Source organism: Megalobrama amblycephala, linkage group LG4 (assembly GCF_018812025.1).
Source record: "Megalobrama amblycephala isolate DHTTF-2021 linkage group LG4, ASM1881202v1, whole genome shotgun sequence".
Lineage (NCBI taxonomy): Eukaryota > Metazoa > Chordata > Actinopteri > Cypriniformes > Xenocyprididae > Megalobrama > Megalobrama amblycephala.
The window spans coordinates 42302090-42324359 of NC_063047.1; the positions used below are offsets into that span (position 1 = coordinate 42302090).

The 22270-nt window shown below is 37.2% G+C and overlaps 1 protein-coding gene across 2 annotated transcripts in view; it reads left to right on the forward strand.

The window, feature by feature from the left end:
* The window catches only part of rgs3a (regulator of G protein signaling 3a), a 117192-nt gene that overhangs the window by 49194 nt on the left and 45728 nt on the right, over nt 1-22270 (forward strand). Inside the window, exons 1-2 of one of the 2 annotated variants that reach the window (XM_048189485.1) lie at nt 509-702; nt 21223-22083. In XM_048189485.1, the coding sequence (XP_048045442.1) occupies nt 688-702; nt 21223-22083 (876 nt within the window). In that variant the 5' untranslated portion in view covers nt 509-687. Of the gene's footprint in view, nt 1-508; nt 703-21222; nt 22084-22270 lie in introns of those variants that run through there. The other variant, XM_048189484.1, reaches the window with a different exon arrangement.

The window sequence follows — 22270 nt, forward strand, 5'->3', positions numbered from 1 at the left end:
CCGAAGGTTTCACATGACCTTGATCTGGGATCTGTCACACATCTGTAGATCAGGTGGCTTCATCTCTGGTCATTATTGCTCAAGCTGAATTGCAATAGCAAATATGTCTTGAGTTCTCAGAGTGATGCATAGAAGCTCAGTTTATGAGAACACAATGTACAGCCTCCTTCAGTAATTACCTCACAGAAAACAGTTTTTTATGCACCAGGGCTGATGAAATTTGCAAACAGATGCCTGTGCGGACCGTGTGTGTGTGTGACAGAGATCTGCTGGCGTATGACATGTGCCTGTTTCTTTTGCGAGCTTTTGATTCACGACTCGGCCGCTTCTAAAAATAACAGCAAGCAGAGCGGGACAGCGGCCTGTCTCCGGAGAGAGAGAGAAAGAGAGAGAGACAGGACATGTGCAGTCCTCCTCTGTTTCTTTCTCTCTTTCTCTCTCTCTCTCTCCAGTCATTTTGTTCAGCAGCACAGTCGCGCCTCAGACACACACACACACACTCACACACACACACTGAGTCTGCAGCAAATTGAGAGTGAGGCAAATCCACACCGAGAGAGCGCAAGAAACAGGTAGAACAAAACAGACGCAAAAAAGGGAACTTGCATTACTAGAAGTACAGAAGGAGACGTGAACCGGACAGGATTGAGGATCAGCTCATGTGAGAGAGACGCTCAGAGCGGCCAGATGCCTGTATTCAAGGTACACCTGCTTTACTGCTAATGACCAGAGCTTTACACCTAATGTGACACTGTGTGTGTGTGTGTGTGTGTGTGTGTGTGTGTGTGTGTGGCCGGGATGACAGGAATACATGTTTCTAAAGCTGTACTGTTTACCTTTTATTTACCTTGTATCTATTAAATGTGTAGCTGACATTGACATTTATGTGCAGTTTCACTGAATATCACAATGGATTTACATTGTATTTTTATTTTTTATATTCATATTATATATTTTATTAGTGTATATATATACAGTATATATAATTGTTTTCAATTTTTTTAGACTTAAAATATTAATTTTTTAATTGCATAAAGTTTTTCTAATGTAGATTTATGTTGCAGTTTAGCTGAATATGACGGGGTTTCAGTACATTTGCCTTTTTCTCGATAATTAGAGAATTTAACATGTTTGGTTTGTTTTTAATTGCTTTAAGGTTTTCTAACGCATATTTTATGTTCATATGAGCTTCATGTGTATGGACAGTATAGCCTACATATATTTTTTTGGATTTATTTCCTTTTTAGGAGGCAATATTTTATGATGAGTGACGAACATCATATATGACATGTTTAACATGCTCATATTTTATGTGTGTGTGTTTTATTGGTTATAAATGGTGTTTGCAGAGATAAGCAAGTGGAAAATTGTTAAATAAAGTTTCTTGCTCTGGTTTTCACATACAGCAAAGCATACAGAGAGAGTGAGGAGACTTACATGATGATAGATTGCTTTATGAAGTTTATATGACTGGCCAGTCGCTGACATGTACATTTCCCACAATGCTCGTGGAGGCGAGACAGACGTGAGTGTCGGTGTGCAGGAAGATAAGAAGAGGAGATTTCTCAACTTGTTGTTCTTAAACACTTCCTGCTGTTGTGGTATTTGAGAAAAGTTGTGTCACAAAAGCTGAGTTTAAAATATCTCAACTTTACTTTCTGCAATTCATTAGTTTCACCCACATAATCTGTCATCATTTATGTACGCTCATGTCGTTTCAGACTTGTTTTGATGTATTCTGTGAAACACAAAATGAGGAATTTAGCGTGTGTTCATACTGCTCTTCTCAGGACAAAGAAAGGGCTGTAAATGTGCTCCATATGACTGGTGTGATATATTTGAAGCCATTCGGCAGGTGTCGTGTGAGCAACAAATCCAATATTCAAGTCCCAACTGATTCAAAATCTTCCCTTTTATTACTTTATTACACATTCAGATCTGTTGTCAGACGTGTCAGGCCAGTAATAAGACGCACTCAGTCAATGATATTTGATGTCAGTGATGTTAAATGTGTCTCAGTGTGTCCTGAATGTGCACATGACATTAGATTGAAGAGCTGCTTGTGGTGCTCTTTGTCATTTTTGGACACATTCATGCATGGAGAAGATTTGCTTTTGTGTTCCACGGAAGAAACAAAAACGAGCACCCAGAACGAAAGACCAGAAACCCTTGTTTCTTATTTCACGTGTGTGAAGACTGGGGGCGCCATGAAGACTTAAAAAAAGATATGAACAATATATATTTCTCTTTCAAGAATATAAAATGACAATAAAACACAAATGTACACTACAGCTTAGACACCAGGGTTGTTCCAACTGACTTGACTTCAGTAGGTAAAATTTTTATGCAAATATATATTTTTATAAAATTATTTCAAAACAATGATGAATGGCAAATTGAGTCTGTTTTGATGTCTTTGTGCTTCCCTTACACAGTAAATCCAGCTTTAGCGTCAGTTCTGGCAGGTCACGTCAGTCAAGCTTGCGTCAGCTGACTCGCGTCAACCTATAGGAATACGACGCCTATCACAGCATCAGTATATGAACTCCTCAGTATTATCAGCAGCTATTGCATCCTCAGGAGCTCCTCCTCTCTTCAGTCAGGATTGGCCTCATGATTCCCCTGAATCAAATTGAAATATGTGTATGTGAAATCATTGACATTAATGATATCTGCATATGTTGTTTGTGTTCTGTTTACCCTGGGGTGTTATAGCTGCTCTCCCTGCCCAGAACACAACCATTCTGCCAATGCAAACTCTATGCAATTATCAATTATACTTGATGATAGTGGTCCTGACAGAAGTCTACATTTTTAGATGTTGGATCTGATTTGGTGGAAAGTACATGGTTTGTGTTGTTCACTTTTGTGTGTTTACGTCACGTCCGTGAACAAAAGAAGGTCTGAGTTCTATATTGTGGCTCATTGCTGCATGTTGTTGCACTGAATTTAGGGAGATTTCTATCATGGACAGTTTTCAGATGCATTTTAAACCCAATGTTTAAACTGTGGAGAGGAACATGACAGATCCTGTAAATACACACCTAACAATCACGTCATAAAACACAAATTAATGTCAGTGGATCTTGGTGCAGCATGACAGATCACCATCAGATATAAATCAACATCCTGCAGGCTGTGGTGACCAATTCTACTCAAATTCCATCTTCATAATAAGTCCAGTGGAACTGAGGAATCAAAAACGTTACCAATGTGTGCTTTAAACTAAAATTAAGAAAGTATACTTTCAGTCTACTTTTTATGTACTTCTCAGAAATACAGGTGCTGGTCATATAATTAGAATATCGTGAAAAAGTTAATTTTTTATTGTAAATTATTTTAAAAAATGAAACTTTCATTTATACTAGATTCCCTACATGTAAAGTAAAACATTTGAAAAGTTTTTTTATTTTTTTTTTTTTATTTGTTGATTAGAGCGTACAGCTAATGAAAATCCAAAATCCAGTATCTCGAAATATTAGAATATTTACATTTGAGTTTCATTAAATGGCCATCCCTACTGTATAAATTCCGGGTATCTCTTGTTCTTTGAAACCACACTAATGGGGAAGACTGCTGACTTGGCAATGGTCCAGGAGACAATCATTGACACCCTCCACAAAGAGCGTAAGTCACAGATGGTCATTACTGAATGGGGTGGCTGTTTACAGAGTGATGTATCAAAGCATATTAAATGCAAAGTTGACTAGAAGGAAGAAATTGGGTAGGCAAAGGTGCACAAGCAACAGGGATGACCACAAGCTTGAGAATACTGTCAAGTAAAGCCGATTCAAACACTTGGGAGAGCTTCACAATGAGTCAAATGAAGCCGGAGTCAGCGCATCAAGAGCCACCACACTCAGACATCTTCAGGAAAGGACTACCAAGCCACTTCTGAAACAGAAACAACGTCAGAAACATCTTATCTGGGCTAAGGAGAAAAAGAACTGGACAGTGAACAGTGGTCGAAAGTCCTCTTTTCAGATAAAAGTAAATTTTGCATTTCATGTTGAAATCATGGTCCCAGAGTCTGAAGGAAGAGGCACAGAATCCAAGCTGCTTGAAGTCTAGTGTGAAGTTTCTGAAGTCAGTAATGATTTGGGGGGCCGTGACGTCTGCTGGTGTTGGTCCATTGTGTTTTATCAAGTGCAAAGTCAATGCAGCCATCTTCCAGGAGATTTTGGAGCACTTTATGCTTCCATCTGCTGACAAGCTTTATGGAGATGCTGATTTCCTTTTCCAGCAGGACTTTAGCACCTGCCCACAGTGCAAAAACCACTTCCAAGTGGTTTGCTGACCATGATATTACTGTGCTTTATTGGCCAGCCAACATGCCTGACCCCTGAATCTATGGGATATTTTCAAGAGAAACAGTCGATCCAACAATATACAGATGATCTGAAGGCTCAATAGTGCCTCAGCAGTGCCACAGGCTGATCACTTCCATGCCACACTTCACTGATGCTGTAATTTGTGCTAGGAGCAAGTCATTTGCTGTAGTATGTGCTGCCGACCAAGTATTGAGTGCACAAATGAACATACTTTAAAGAACTTGAACTTTTCTGTTTTGAAAATCCATTTTTTGATTGATCTTAGGAAATATTCTAATATTTTGAGATACTGGATTTTGGACTTTCATGAGCTGTACGCTCTAATCATCAAAATTTAAAAAAAAAAAAAAAAAAAACTCTTGAAATGTTTTACTTTACATGTAGGGAATCTAGAATATATGAAAGTTTCATTTTTAAAATTAATTTACAATAAAAAAAATGTACTTTTTCATGATATTCTAATTATATGACCAGCACCTGTACTTGGACTATACTTTAATCAATCTTTTGATAGAGATATACTTAAAAGTATAATTAAGTATTCTAATTATACTTGACTTGTAGTTTTGATTGAGTAGTCTATTAAATGATTTTTTACATGCTGTCTTATAAACTGTGTACATTGTTTGAAAATATCTGTTTTCTTTATAAATCTATATGTCTGGATCGGATACCGCTACGGAAAACATTCCTCTCGCAACATCAAAGTGAATAAAGAATAAGCCGCATAATTAACACAAGCACAGAATAATAAAGGCACATTTCAACATTTCACACAGGCCTGCAAACATAAATCCCCAAAACTAAACTAATACATGAAGCAAAATAAATGATAACCAGGATAACAGAGGGCCACACGGGTTACCGAAGAGAACCAAAACCCTTTTATAATTCTCTGCAGGTGTTTAGCATTACGATCACCTCAAAGTCCCGCCAAAGGCACGTCACAGGACGAAGTGTGATGATATGCTCACTTAAAGAAAAGTATAACCTACTTGCAGGATAAAACTGCTAGTTTACTGAGAGTGAGTGTACTTTCATAAACTAAAAAAAATACAAGTATTAAAATAGTAAACTACTAGTTCACTTGTACAGATGCAGTACAAATGAGAAACGTAGTTGTGCACTTAAACACAAAAGTGGGCCAGTTTAGTCCCAAGCAGTACTGAAATAGTACACTTAAAAGTTTACTACTAGTAGGGTGAATTCAGGGTGATTGGGACACTGTGCCCCAATCAACCTGAACCATTGATATTAGTATACTTACTTCATAAAGTAATGTTCAGCTATATTTTTAAGTATACTTCACAAAATGAACCTCTTCGTAAGGCCTGTGCTGTGCTTTACTTCATAGCTGTAGTTTTTAGTAGCATTTCAACGAGTTCGCGCTTGTTTTCCATACTTAAGTTTCTGCTTTTCAGGCCATTTTCAGCAGTGCAAACAGAGCAGATAGGGCTACCGTGAGCGTGGTGGACGTTAATGATTGTGTATTCAGTCGGACATAGAAGTCCAGCCAAGTGGCATGATGTCTTGAGTAAGGCTGGGGTGAGCGATCAGCGCTTAATGGTGTGTTTGTGAAGGGCTCTCTCTCTCTCTCTCTCTCTCTCTCTCTCTCTCTCTCTTCCTCTCACTCATGATGTGTTTATGTGAAGAGGGTGTCGCCCGTCCAACCACTAGGTTTCTTCCTGTCTCTATTCTTTCGTGCACTTCTTGTGATCTTGCAGAAGAAGCTTGAATCTGCACTCTAACCCGGTCTGACACTCACTGATGCACATGTGACCGGGGTCTGATTCTCGTGTCTCGGCTGTGTGTTCGTCCTCACGGTGAGTGTGTTGATGGTGCAGCTGATTTCTTTCTTTGTAGTGTTTCTGAGTATGTGCAAGTATTATTCCTTATTTGTGAGGAAATTGTTTTTGCTCGTTCAAATCTCAGGAGGCGCCAACTTTGTCTTGGCTAAACTGAGGCAGCATACAGAAGTATAAAATATAGGTGGTGTGAAAGAATGAACTTTAAATGAGTTTCTATTGAGATCTCTGGCTTCTGTCAGACTTTGGTTGTCTTGGCAAATCTGAACACCGTTTGAGGCGTTAAGATCTATTCAGACACGTGTGAGATACTGGGGTCTTTTGTCAGGAGTTAAATTACTTGCTTATGTTACTTAAGACAAAGATATTTGTAGGTCACTAATGATACATTTGTGGCATTTGACCATGTGAGACGGTTAGACTTTCTTGCCTCCGTCGAAAAATGGATCGTCAGGTTTCGCACAAACTTGTGGAGTCCATGAAAGCTCAAGTTCTCATACACTAACAGAAAAAAACATTTATGAATTAGTTTATTGCATTTTTACATATTATAAATCAAGATTTCACATTAGCAGCCTGAAAAACAAAATGGTTATTCAAACTAGGAATAAATTTCATACAGAAAGGGAGCAAATGACGTTCCTCATCAGTGAAGTGGTCGATGATTTCAGTTCTGCACTCTCACGAACATCACTGAAGCTGTCTAATTGAATTTGGGGGCAGTTTTGTGACATTTTTTGCCCCAAACCTGTTAATTTCCAACTCATATCATACATGGCATCTCTGCAGTCCAATTGATGGAAATCCGTCGTTGCGATGGAGAATGGCAATCCTTGCGATAGTTGTTTTGACCATGGTCAAAGTAAAATTTAACACATAATTGAAAGCACCAGAGCAAAATCATTAGGGAACATTCCTTCATATTAACACAGTACATGCACATTCCATGCATTTAAAGAGATAATTCACATTATTCCCTTTTGTGAATTCTATTTACTGCAGCATGAGAAAGTACGGAGTCCCCCTAGGGTCACATACAGTGGCAGAATTTTTCCCCCAATAATCTGTGCCTTGAGTTTGCGATCGGTGCTCTCTGCTTATGAACTGCACTCGTGGATTTGTGAACCTTCAGGCATTATAACAATATGTGAGCACAAATTTGTAAAATGAGCTTGTAGTCTCATATTTGACAACTCTACTCTTATGCCAGGTTCAGACTACACAATATTTTTGTCTGTCACTATAGTCAGATTATGCGATTTTGGCTCTTGTCGTGTCGTGGACGAGACTATGCGTTCCAGTCTTCGCTTTAACGGCGTGTGTTAGTATCAATTGATACAACAAGCCCCGCTTATGGGTTGCAACATTTCACTTCCCTTCTTTCATTGAGCAGCCATAACCACGTTTGTTTGTGGAGAACAGAAGTGTACACACATCGGTGTGATGGGGCATGAGGGATCAAGAGAATGAGGCTTCCTCGCGGCGGCCATGTTAATGACTGCAGCGGGCGTCTTTATTGGGCCGAATGTCTTTGTGATGGTTTGTGTGACCTTAATCAAGTATTGTGTGTCCCTGACCTTCTGTGTTTGATTAATCTTGCCTCCGTGTCCTTCTTTCTCTCTCTCAGAGCCCCAGTAGCAGAAAGACTGACTCTAATAGCCATAAAAATGGTAAAGGTTGTTTTCTGTACTCTGTTAAATATTTTATGGCTCTATTTGTGGGCTTCCACAATCTTCTCTGCTTGCTAAAAGTGAGAAAAACTGCCTGATTTGAGTAAAATTTCTATGATAAAAGCATTTGCTGGCAACTGTTTACCTCATATTTCACAGTGATGTGAATTTTTGGTTGTTCATAGGAGAAAGAAACACTAATAAAGCTTTAAAAAGATTTAAAAACTGAAAGAGAGGGCAAGTTATTCCACAGTCTGCAAAGCCTCCATCTGCTCTGTGTTTCAGCCTTCAGCAATGGCCTGTCCATAAATTAAGGTTACCAGCTTCTGGAGGGTTGTAGGGACAGTACAGTCGGACAGGTAGTTTGTGGTTATGTAAGGATTTATAGACAAATGGTAGAATTTTAAAGTCGATCCTAAATTGGACTGGAAGCCAATGAAGAGCTCATAAAATGGGAATGGCGTGATCATATTTGCGACTGTTCTTGAGAAATTTGGCTGCAGCATTTTGAAGCAGTTGGAGTCGAGATACCTGGACTCAGAGATACCGTAAGACTGCAATAACCCAAACACGAGGATATAAAAGAGTGGATAGCTATCTCAAGAGACTTTTCAGACAGAAAATGTTTTATTTTAGGGTACGTTTACACAACAATGACGTGGTTAAAATGTAGAAGTTTTTCCTTTGAGTTTTCCGCGCACAGACGACACCATTGTCAAAACGATCCCCATTCACACGAATCCGTGAAAACGACTAAAAACGCTGTATTCTGCTGGCAGGCCATTAGATGGCGATGAAACGCGATAGACTGAACATGTAATACACATGTGCATGACGTCTTGTTTTCACAGATTCACGTTTTTGTTGTTTACAAGGAGACCGTTTTTTAAAAACGTACACTTTGAAACCTGTTTTTAAAGGTCCCGTTTTTCGTGGTTTTTTGAAGCTTTGATTGTGTTTATAGTGTGCAATATAACATGTGTTCATGTTTTTTCAACAGTATTTTTCACATAATTTACTTATCTGTACACCGCTGTTTCCACTGTCATAAAAACGGGCTGATGACTTCCTTGTTCTATGAAGTCCCTCCTTCAGAAATACGTAACGAGTTCTGATTGTGCCAGCGGTTCCTGTGTTGTGATTCGATAGCAGTTTAGCGCATCTTGCCCGGAAAGGTCACGCCTCTTACCATAACGTGGAGATGCACGCGCTCAGTGTTATTGTAAACATGTCTTTAATTTTACCCTATCAATTTGAGCCGGAATCAGACCCGGTGATTGGACTGCGGGATGAAAATAACAGCGTTTCGACGACATGGCGACAAACACACTCTACAAACGCAACTCTTGTGTATTCCTGTGGGCGGAGGTTAGTCAAAAAACTGTTTTAGTGACGTCATTAAAGAAGGAAGTAGAGGGATGTAGTCCAAACTGGCCGTTCGATGTAGGCGACTTCTGTTAAATAAAATATCTCGCTTGGCATTGAACTTTGAGCTTTAAAATTTTACAGATTTTATTTATACTCTAACAACAACATTACACACTAACTAAAGTTTGAAACATGGGATCACGAAGAACGGGACCTTTAAAAGTTTGCATTTTCAGGCACCCAAAACGCTGTTGTCGTGTAAATGAACGGCCAAAATGCATAAAAAGTTTTACGTTTTTAGTTGAAAACAGTGTCATGTAAACGACCCCTTAGCTAGAGTTTTTGCCTAATGTTAGCCGGCTATCTAGGAAAACACCAAGTTTCTGTACACAATTTGAATTAAAAACAGACAAATGTTATTGTGCCGCAGTGACAAGCTGTTGTACATCTGTGTTGATTCTCTATGTTTTATTATTATTTATTTATTTTATTAATTAGAGTTAATCCTGACATTAGCATCATGCCCACATCCTAAGCACAAGTGCCACTTACTCCATAATGGTAACCACAAAACTCATAAAACTTGCTGAAACTCCTCTAAATGTCCATTAAACACTAACATGAATACCGACATCATTCCCTTTACTGAAAAACACATAACATATCACTTAATCCCTAAATTTCCTCTCCTAATGGAGGCTCTTGCAAAGCATGCTGGGAACTAAAGATCCACTGCCAACAAAAATGTTTCATATATTTCAACACGTTTAAATTAACCAACTTCAGTTTTAAACGTATATTAGGTGAACTGAACACAATAAAATTAAATTGTGACAAAATGTTAAAAAATCATGCTACTTCAGCTCATTTTAATTAAATAAACTGAACAAGAGGGACATTTTTTGCACGTTTTTTCCCTCCGAGAGTGTGTGTGTCTCAGTATCTTCATTGCTCTTGTTAGCTGTGGCGGATCTGGAGGTGTTTTGGTGTGCGAGGCACGTTCCCGCTCCATGTGTCCTCTCGGAGGTGTTTGCCCCAGCACATTCACTTACGCCTTTAATCTGCTGTTTCTAATGCCGCGCCGAAGCCGCTGTAAAGACGCGTCTCTCCCAATGATTTCCCTCATTCTGTGAGCACGGACACACCGGGACAGCAGCCAATTAACTTCAGTGTCCCATTGATTTATCAATCATCCCAACATTAATGTTCACCAACATTATTCACTGGTCGATTCCCGGTGACAGGATTCTTCCAAAACAGAAAGAAACGGTTTTATGATATTGTGATTAGAATAGATTCTCAAATATTTCATCAAGATGATTTATTTAATGTCGTTCCAAACGTAGGTTCGGGAGGAGCCTAAACATTCAGTCCTGTCAATCATGATTACGAGCGCATATAAAAAGCAGTCGCTGCGTCATGCAGTGCAATTCTTCCAGGTTTCCTCCTCCTCTATTTCTCTTATTCCTCCTCTACGCAGTACTGTTATAGTGGTGTTTAACTCGGTTCAAGCCTCCTTCAAGGAGAGCAAGCCAAGTTTGTTTTACCATTAATCATTCAGACTGAATGGGCAGGCGAACTTGTGAATGTGTTTATGTGCAGTTCCTGCCAATCTCTCGCCATCACCACAAAATCACCTGATAGCCTCTGTTTGACAAGACAACTTTGGCGTCAATACTGTATCAATATTTGTATGATCATGAAGCCAGTTTATCAAAATATCATCATAATTTTGCTGGCTAAAATGTTTCTATGCTTGTTTGTATTTTTAAGAAATATGTAGGATATTATATATTGATTAGGATAATGTTTACTGTAAAAAAAGAATTGTTGGTTTAACTTAAAGTAAGTTAGTGGTTGCCTTAACATTTTGAGTTAATTGAAATTAAAAATTTGAGTTAATGCAAAGAAGGCGATTGGTTTAATCAACAGAAACCACATCTGAACCACATTAATTATTAAAGTTGATTTGACTAAAGTAAAAATGTTCAAATCATGAAAATATATATGATATTATCAATTAATTACATGCATTTAATCCAGTTCCTATATTTGGAAAAGTATTTTACCAAGATATTTTTCAGTATGCTGCAGACAAAGAAACAAAACTTAGTCTAACTTTGCATTTTTTTTCAATGTTTTTGTTATATTTGCATATGTTTAATTCAAAGTCATGCAACATAATCGTGTGTTTAGATAATGAATTATGTGTATGAGATGAGATGAGTCTGTAGAATAAAACAGATTCAGTGTGTTTGAATGTTAGGAAGGCTAGAGTTTTTGGCAAGTAAGGAAATAATCTACTCTGCAGATTTTGATATTCTGGGTATTAATAACAAGCCAGAATTTTTGAACTGCAAAAAAATGTGGCCGAGTATAGTGTGATGATCAACTGCGGTAAACGACAGCTCTTGCTTGACCTGCGAGGTCAAGATCGCATGTTTGAGCTTCTGTTACCATATTTGATGTGCTCTGTGTGTGTGCGCCAATCAGTGCTCATCATCATATAACGTGATCGAAGACTCATATGCATTACTTTTACAATGCCTTTATGCTGTTTTTGAAGCTTGAAAATGTTGATTGCATAGACTTTCATTGGATGGACAAAAATTATGAGAGAACATTACAAAATCTTCATTTTTGTTCTGAAGAAGAATAAAAGACTTATGATGCTGTAACCAGAAGAGGGTGAATAAATGATGAGAGAGTTTTCATTTCATTCTCTGCTCTCTTCTGCTGCTCTATGAATAGCAAATGGTGCAGAAAGCCAGTTTAGTGTTGATGTGGTTAACACTTTATTTCCATAGCTGGGTTTAGACATGTTTCCATGTTCACAGGTTATAAGTAGCTTGTGAACATGGAAACTAGCAAGAGTATGAGTAGACGTAATATCTGCTAACACTTTATTTTGATGTTCCCAAGCAGACGTTCTACTGACTATTAGTAACTTTGCAACTACATGTCAACTTATTCTACTAACCCGAACCCTAAACTCTTTAATACTCTAATGAGAGTTGGTTGACATGTAGTTCACAAGTTACAGTTAGAAGAATGGACTTCGATGTGGACTATTGAGATGAAGTGTAACCTTGGATATTATGACATGTTTTGTAATCAAGCATGTCTTTAGGCAGGTCATGTTAGTCAAGCACTGAATCAGCTGCCGCTCAGATGATCATGATGTCTGTCAATACAGTTGAGACTCGTATCAGAGCGGATCCAGCCTTCACCCTCTGGTCCTCTTCATATCAGTTTGTCCAGTACAAAACCAACATATTATTGATTATCATTTGATGAAAGATTCTTAATTTCATTGCATGGCACATGCAGAACTCATGTGAAAACGCACTATAAACCCATCAACACATTCTTTGAAATATGGGATTTTATGAGTCTGCACAAAATAACGGAGTCGATTTCTCACCCAGACATCTGTTCTGTTGGGCCTGATGCAATTAACACGCAGTTATACACAGTAAATCTGTTCTTCTAAGCAGTTTATATTCTGTACTTGAGATTCTGTAACTTAATATTGTATTTTTGTTTAACACATATTTTAATCAAACAATAATTGGAGTATTCCCCGCGGTGCCTCCACAGACCCCGGAAAATATCACAAAGCAGAACATATTAATGGTCCTAAAAATAGCCGTCATTTTCTTTGAAGAAAATCGAAATGCTTTTTTCTTGTGTTTGATTCTTGACGAGTTTCGTGAGATTCTTCCATTTAGTTTACTTGATAAAATGTCTTTGAAAGGTTTAATGCACATAAACATGTTTCCTGCTGCACTGATAAAAGCCTGTGCACTCATGGAAATTGTATAAAGATGGCAAATTAAATTGGAGTTTGCCATTTTGAGAAAGATTTTGACATTTTTTTGTGCAGTGTGCATCATACGGTACTTGAATGGTTTGAGGAGGTGTCGTCTGAGACTCAGAGGACTGAAAATTTCACAAAAAATGCTGCTTAACAAGATGCTTAACAAGACAAAACCTCAATTTAAAAAAAAATATATTTTCTTTTTCAGTATTTTTGTCTTGTTTTCCAATATAAATATTTAAACATTCTTAAATCGATACATTTATTTGAGAAGAAAAATGAATTAAGTCATTATTAAGTGTTGTTTATTGAAAATTCTATCAAAAAAAACTGAGTTTATGCTTAAAAAAATATCTGCAAATTGGCTCAGAAAAATAGTCTTGCTTTAATTAATTTTATTTCTCTGATCCCTTTGGCAGATTTTTTTTTCTTGTTTTAAGCACTCGTTTAATTGTGATTATTTTTCTTTATATCTTCAGTCATTTTGATTCTCCAGTAATGTATCTTGACTTAAGATTTAGATATTTGTGGTGGAAAACAAGAAATTCTGAGCAAGAATTTTTTTTTTTTTTTGCAGTTGTCATCAATTTTTTTTATTTCTGTTTTAGTTATTTTAGTACATCAAGTTAAACTAAATGAAAATGTAAAATGTTTAAGTTTTTATATTTTATTTTATTTCAGTCAATATTTATTGAAAGTAACCAATTTTTTTATGGTTTTAGTTTAGTAGTTTCTGTTATCTATAATAACCCTGCTACCGGTTTAGACAATATTCAAGCACCATTATGATTATTGCACCAACTATAACACATATTGTTAATTATTATTATCGTTCAGTCATTCAGTTTAGTAGCTGGTATAGGAAACATGCAGGAGTGACGATCTCTGCAGCTCGATGCTCGTCCTGTATGCGAGTGTCCTCATTAATATATAACAAGAGAGAGGCACAATTTTGTCCGAATTTTGTTTCAGAGTCCTGATAACATCTCGTCACTCGTGACGCATTGCGAACATATGAAGCTAAAAATGCTTGACTCCCAGATTGCTTTCTTTAAAAAGAAACAGCCGATCTCCAACCTCCGTGGTGCCTGAGGTTCCACACGAGCTACGCAAGCGACAGCAAGACGTGAATCACAAGGTCTCCAATGATGAAATATTGTAGTATGATATAACTAGTGTCTCATCTTCCCTAAAGAGATGTTGACCTTTCACTCTGCCCGTGACGATATGAACTCAGTAGGTTCACTGTGTCCGGTTGTGTTCGATGTGAAGATGAGAGAATCAATACTTGTTGTAAGCTTCCAGTCCTGCTGAAAAATCCAGCATTAATTCCATGTTGGTTTATGAGCAAACCAGCCACCAGCATCCCATGATGGTCCCTTCATGCAAAACACATCTTATGCTGGTGACCAGCAATGCTGGATTATTCATCAGGGAACAACAAGAGCTGGTCGCACTCAAATGAGACGCAACGTTCTTCCCAGAGCTAAACCAGCAGACTTTGAAAACATACACTGCTCAACTGCAGGTTTTACCGTGTTGAATTTCAGCATCATTACTCCAGTCTTCAGTGTCACATGATCCTTCATTTTATTGATGCATTTTATTGATGCTTCAGTCTATGTCCAGGATTGGCAAATCTGCTCCTCTCACAAATTCCAACCCCAAGTAATCTAGTCAAAGTCGATTAGAATTGATTAGATTGATTAGAATTACTTGAAAGTTATAGGCAGCTGTGCTTGATAACATCTGCAGGACAGTTGCCCATCCTTAATCTATATCTTTCATTCAATATATATTTCATTCACTATCATATTGTGTGTCGAGAATGAAAGCGCATGTGTTCATGTGCAATTCAGGACAGTTTCCACATCCACTGTAAAATCTGGCCTGGACTTTTCCTAATCTTGCTATACTTCATACTTTAGTGCAAAAAAGATTTTTTTAAATTTGTTATAATATTCATTTTTTAATAAATCCAAAAGCAAAACAAGCGAAAAGAACTATAAAAGGGATTGGAACTGGCAAATGAGCTAATGAGTGGTCCTCTGCCGCCATCTACTGGTTATAGTGATAATTTCATGTTAAAAGTGTTTGTTTTCCACCAGGTGACAGAAATCCTCCACTAAAGCATGACACATTTTCCATGTTATCTCCATGAATGAAAATGATAAATTTAAATCTGAGCTAATTTAGTTAATTTTACTGCACAGATTAAAATTAATAGTATTTAAAACATTACATGTGTTGAAAAAATATTTACATTTTTTTTACATAGACAATTACAGTAATATAAAGTTTGTCTATACTCTTAATTAGCTGTTTAATTTAAAATGATCAGAAATTAAATCAATATTCAGGGATTGACTTCATATGTAGTGTAGAATGCCTACCCTAGTATACAAACAATATATTAAATTATTAAATAAAATAATTTTTTTCATTTGGGGTTGTGTGGAGTTAAATCATTCATGCCCTAAATGTGCTGTAGCTCTTTCCGGCTCATTCAACAGTGGCTTTGACTCTTGTGTGAACACTAACTCTACACACTTGCTGTAGCTGACATCACAGCTCAACACCAGACCGGTTCCTGAAGCCAGAAACACGCAGATACAAGCGCTTGGCTAATGCTTGAGTTGCGCTGGCCGATTCAACATGTTCACTTTAAGTAGCTTTCTTCAAACGGTTGCTTCCGCTGAGAACCCTGGAAATGTGGTTCATGGTGAAGTCGAAATTCTGACATTTTTTCTTTTGTGATATAATCTTAAAAAATAGTTGCCAATAATAAATTCAGAATCGGAAGATAAAATCTCACAAGAGTCAGAATTGTGAGATTCAAATGTTATAGGTTTAAATGTTATCTATGTAAAGTGTTTTAACTGTAGGCCTAATAAATCATTCCCCCGTGAACTGCATGCGTAAATACTACGTATATCTATTGTTTACATCAAATTCATGCTTTAATAGTTGACTAATTATCCCGGGATTCATCAGTCCAGTCTGTCTGTTTAATGGCTTACAACCATAAATGTCAGCGTTTATCTTCAAAGGCCGTCTTTGATGATGGTATTCTATAAAAACGAAGACATTTTTTCGCCTCTTATTCCTTGGATCTCACCTGTTTTCCTCCACTTGTCACCACCATTTTTCCGCCACCAGCTGTGACGGCTATTCCCAAATGGCCTATGACTTTCCAAAAGAGAGAGAAAAAATATCTAGAGACTGATTACGGTGGTGAGAAGAGAGAAAGATGTCAAATTTGCTGCCGTTTGTATTAGAAACACTCATGCAACCAGTTTTCTGTCATTTTATGCCAAGGTAAGACAACACAAAGTTTAATATAAGCATACAAATCTTTGCTATATTTACAATGTTAATAACTGTGGAAATGCACCACAGTTGGTGAAAAGTGTTCACTGCAGCGGTTGATCTGACAGAGAGAACTATAAACGCAGAAACAGGCAGTTTGTGTTGATGTGCCGTTCCTCTCACTGCAGTCTGAACACAATAAAAACAAGTCATTACTTACATCCACATCATCACCTGCATTAAGAACAGTTCTAGTTTCACATGCAGATATAGGTGTTCATCAAAGTCCCTTTCAAGGAGAGTCTGTTCGGCGGTCATATCCGAGACGCAGCTATTTTGGGCTTTCAGGACCAGGTCCTATCTATTTAAATAGGGGAATCATGAAATCTCGAAAACTGCTTGCTGAACTCACATTTAAATGACTTATTTCAAACACGCAACAAAATCTGATATGATCCATCCTGTTGTTTTTTATGCTCAAATAGCATTAAAATATGATATGAGTGCACCATCTAAAGTCTTTGATGTTCATGTTCTTTTGACAAATCCACAGGCACTTTCTGCATAAAAAAGTTATCTCTGTTCAAAATATGTTTTCCAGTCATCAGCTTAATGCTTTGAATGAATAATAGATGAGATGATTTCCTGGGAGCGACTAAAAAGGTTGTACAAGCAGCTAGAATAAAGCAATACTGCACCCTTATTGATTAAATAATTAGCAAAGCAAGCATCACATCACTTTCACAGGCATCTGTCTTTGTATAGTCTGTTTCTCTCAAAGCTGTAGTTCATGTCGCTCTCTTATTTTATACACTTCTTTTTCTCTTTTTTTCTTTCACATTACGCAACTATTCTATTTTCCTCTTGTGCGTCACGATGGGACAGCGATCCACGTGGGACTCGACGAACACTGACTGAAGCATCCCGTCACGGATAACGGAGCAGAAAAGAGAGAGTTTAAGGGAAATCATCTGTCTTCGGTTCTTGTGCCCTAATTTCCTCCGTGTCGCTCTGTTCAGTAGTAACCTTTTACACAACCTAAAAATACCACAGGCGAGATAAGAGGCTCATTCTTAGCGGAGCTCCAGTTATGGATGGGAGAGAGCTAATATGCCGTTCATCATGTGAGCAGCGGTTCTATGAGTTCCATCTTATGACTTTCGGCTGCATCAGCTGAGCTTGTTTTCTGTTGCAGTAAAAGAGGCACCAGAGGAGTTTATTTCTCGGCAGCTTAGAGAAACTCTCTGTTGGAGTGAGTGATAAGCAGCAGGAGCTGATCCTGACAGAGAGAGATGAATAGAGTTGAGTTTTGTGAAACACATTAAATGGCTTCCAGTATCTGTCTGTCTGTCTTCAGGTCGTCCTTTTCATTCCCAAAGAGGACACGTTTTGACTCCACTTTTGGTCAGATGGGATGCATTTTAAATAATGCTTTATAGATTCTTCTTTTCAGCTTTGCAAGATATTACGGCTTGCCCTGAAGTGAGGTGGAATGAATATACTACAAATATGTCTACAAACGATTATCTGCTTCATTAATTCAGTTAACGCACTTATTTTCTGTATTTTTACAGCTGATTTGATATGAATTACACTGTGTTTCTACATTGTCTAAATTTCTACAACAAATCACACCCAGCATCTATGGAACCGGAAACAAAAACAAAGACAGAGAATAAGCTCTATTCAGACGGGACTAGATTTCCTGAAAGAAATTAACGCATTTTTTCGCAGTATGTTGCGATTGTAATTCTGCCAAGTCTGTGTTTTTCTAACACAACCTCTGCACTCATTCCAGAGCAAATTACCTTTTGGTGTTTGAATTCACTCACTTTTTTTTGTTTTGTTTTTAAAATATTTTTGCATTTTTTTTTTTTTTTATAGTGACAAAATGTGTGACAAAATATGCAGTGATGTGAGTTCTCAGGACCAGGATCGAAAATATGCATATTTAGATTTATATTTTATATATGATGGACTGCCCATTCGTCCAGGGTAGTTTCAACACGTTCTCACTCCTAACTTGTCACATACGGACGCTTGGTCAGGACCTCTTGGCATCACTTTTTAACGCACAGTTGCAGTGATAACCTCAGTCAGGATTTTTTTCTTGTGTGATTTTATTGCTCTGAGGGCATGAAAAAATAAGATTTTTTTTACTTTTTTTTCTCAGAGAGATTTCCAGATGTCCACTTGAGTGAAGAGCGTGTGTTTATGGTTTAAACTGAAGAGATACTGTATTAAACATAATACAGTAATAACACAGCAATATTGTGTGTATTTAACAAACCAATCAATAAAATTATATAAAATCATGTGGAAAACTATAAAATATATACAAAAAACATAAATGCGAAATATTGCAAAACTGAACTTCATAAGTTGAACTTCAGATTACTTTTTGATCTAACGAGTAAAGAAATGCATTTACAAGTAACATGAATTATGTAATCAGATTACTTTTTGATGTTACAAGTAATGCATTACAAGTGATGTGCATTAGTAATCAGATTACTTTTTGATATACAGAGTAAAGTAACGCATTACAAGTAACATGAATTATGTAATCAGATTACTTTTTGATGTTACAAGTAATGCATTACAAGTAATGTGCATTAGTAATCAGATTACTTTTTGATATATGGAGTAAAGTAACGCATTACAAGTAACATGAAGTATGTAATCAGATTACTTTTTTGATGTTATAAGTAATGCATTACAAGTAATGTGCATTAGTAATCAGATTACTTTTTGATATACGGAGTAAAGTAACGCATTACAAGTAACATGAATTATGTAATCAGATTACTTTTTTGATGTTACAAGTAATGTGCATTAGTAATCAGATTACTTTTTGATATACGGAGTAAAGTAACGCATTACAAGTAACATGAATTATGTAATCAGATTACTTTTTTGATGTTACAAGTAATGCATTACAAGTAATGTGCATTAGTAATCAGATTACTTTTTGATATACAGAGTAAAGTAACGCATTACAAGTAACATGAAGTATGTAATCAGATTACTTTTTTGATGTTATAAGTAATGCATTACAAGTAATGTGCATTAGTAATCAGATAATTTTTTGATATATGGAGTAAAGTAACGCATTACAAGTAACATGAATTATGTAATCAGATTACTTTTTTGATGTTATAAGTAATGCATTACAAGTAATGTGCATTAGTAATCAGATTACTTTTTGATATATGGAGTAAAGTAACGCATTACAAGTAACATGAATTATGTAATCAGATTACTTTTTTGATGTTATAAGTAATGCATTACAAGTAATGTGCATTAGTAATCAGATAATTTTTTGATATACGGAGTAAAGTAACGCATTACAAGTAACATGAATTATGTAATCAGATTACTTTTTTGATGTTATAAGTAATGCATTACAAGTAATGTGCATTAGTAATCAGATTACTTTTTGATATATGGAGTAAAGTAACGCATTACAAGTAACATGAAGTATGTAATCAGATTACTTTTTTTGATGTTACAAGTAATGTGCATTAGTAATCAGATTACTTTTTGATATAGGGAGTAAAGTAACGCATTACAAGTAACATGAATTATGTAATCAGATTACTTTTTTGATGTTACAAGTAATGCATTACAAGTAATGTGCATTAGTAATCAGATTACTTTTTGATATACGGAGTAAAGTAACGCATTACAAGTAACATGAATTATGTAATCAGATTACTTTTTTGATGTTACAAGTAATGTGCATTACATAATCAATTACTTTTTCATGTAAGGAATAAAGTAACGCATTGCAAGTAACATGCATTATGTAATCAGATTACTTTTTTGATTTAACGAATAAAGTAATGCATTACAAATCACATACATTATGTAATCACATTACTTTTTATATTAATGCAAATTACATTCTAATAACACAAATACATTTATTTACAGTAAAAACAGAGACTGCAGATATGTTCAAAAACAACAGTCACAGTAATAGTAGGAATTGTAGCTGAAATATAGCTAGTGATGCATGATGTGGACAGATGATATTTCTCCCAATCTAAAATCAATACTTGGAAAATTTAACTGTGATATGATTTATTAGACATTGTTTGATGCTACACTATATATATATATATATATATATATATATATATATATATATATATATATATATATATATATATATATATATAGTAAGAGTCTTTTAGGATAGAAGGGATGGATGGATATTCCAGAGCAACTTGGTTTAGGGCGGGGGGGGGGGGAAGGCTTGAAAGGGTTAGGTATCAATCATTTTTGCAAAACTTCAAAAATATACCTACACTAGAGGCAGTAAAACACCAACAACTTTTATTCCAGTTCAAGCAAATTATGATTACGGGCAGATTTTTGATTAATAAATATTAATTCTAGTTCAGTATTTTAATGTCGCACAATACTATGATATGATCTCAAGACTTTTACCATAGTGCATGATTTGTAAATGTATACATTTTGATGTTTGCATCACACAAGCAGCTCCATATGTGTGGCTGTTCTGATCTAGTAAACTTGCTCATTAGTTTACCTGGTACATCGTTGAACTTGCTTGGGTAAGAGTCCCATGAAACATGAATCATGATAAAAGAGCTCAAAGACTTGAAGAAGCAAGTTAAAATGGCAAGGTTGTTTCAGCAAATGCATTTGGGTTTTTTTAACAATAAAGTGTAGGTTTAGGGTCGGGCTAGACGTCCGTGCATGAAGTGTCCAATGTTCCAATGAGTTCATCATCTGAATATTTAAAATACACTTGTTCTTCAGTGTGAACACTCTATTCACACAAAATTAGTGCATAAGAATGAGAACTGGGACACACTGATTGTAATATTGCATATCTCTTAGATTTGGTAATGTAACGGTGTTGCAACACTGTGTTCTTCTGTTGTCAGATGCTGGAACCCAAGCAGGATGAGCCATGTGACCCCAGGGGCCGGAGAATGACCTCTGAGGATGACCAATCCCTGGGAAACCTGTCCGATGCGTCGGCCACCACTGCGAGCAGCCCTCAGTCCAGGAGTCTCGCCCTGCTGGAGGATGTGTGTACCTCTCTGGAGGAGAACTGCCACCTGGTTCCACCAACACCTCCGCCTTCTACCGAAGGAGAAGATGAGAAAAGCACGGAGAGCAGCGTGAACGAGATATGGAGGGAGGACGAAGGCAAAGAGAAAGAGGAGGAGATGAGGAGCTCAGAGGAGAAAGAAGAGCGGGAGTTCTTACATGCACATCCAAGAGACTGTGAAGATGACAAACAGCTGCTCGTTGACGAGGACAATGCTTCAGAGGCGGTGGACACGAACGCTCCTCCTTCATCATCTTCTTCGTCATTTGTCATCCCCGAGCTGCGATTAGATCGCTCCTTCAGTGCGGACGCCCTCTCCACTCCCGGCACCGATGAAGAGTATGAGGAGGATGAGGAGGATGATGAGGAGGAAGAGGAAGACAGTGACGATAACTACCTGGAACGCAGTGACAGTAAACGGAGGAGCATGGTAGAGGCCTCTTCTTGCGAAAAGCACCCGGGTGGACTCAGCGTCCAGAATTCACTGCGCAGACGCACACACAGCGAGGGCAGTCTTCTCCAGGACCCCCGCACATCTTGCTTCACGTCTGATAATGCCATCAACTGCATGGAGGGGTCAGGGACACACAAGGGCGGCTGGACGCTTCCGTCACCCAAAACCCTGAAGAAAGAGCTGACTAAGAATGGAGGGTCCATGCACCAGCTGTGTATGCTGTTCTCCGGAAGAAAAGTAAGTCCTTCTTCTTCTTACTCTGACAATCTCATTAAATGAGTCTGCCCAAACAGTTTATTAACAATTTCCCTTTGTCATGCTGGCTGCTTTAGCTGATATATTAGTGGGCCCAAAGCAAGCATCACTATTACAAACATCACACTCAACGTTTGGGATTTGCACCAACTTTGTTCAAGACAGATGA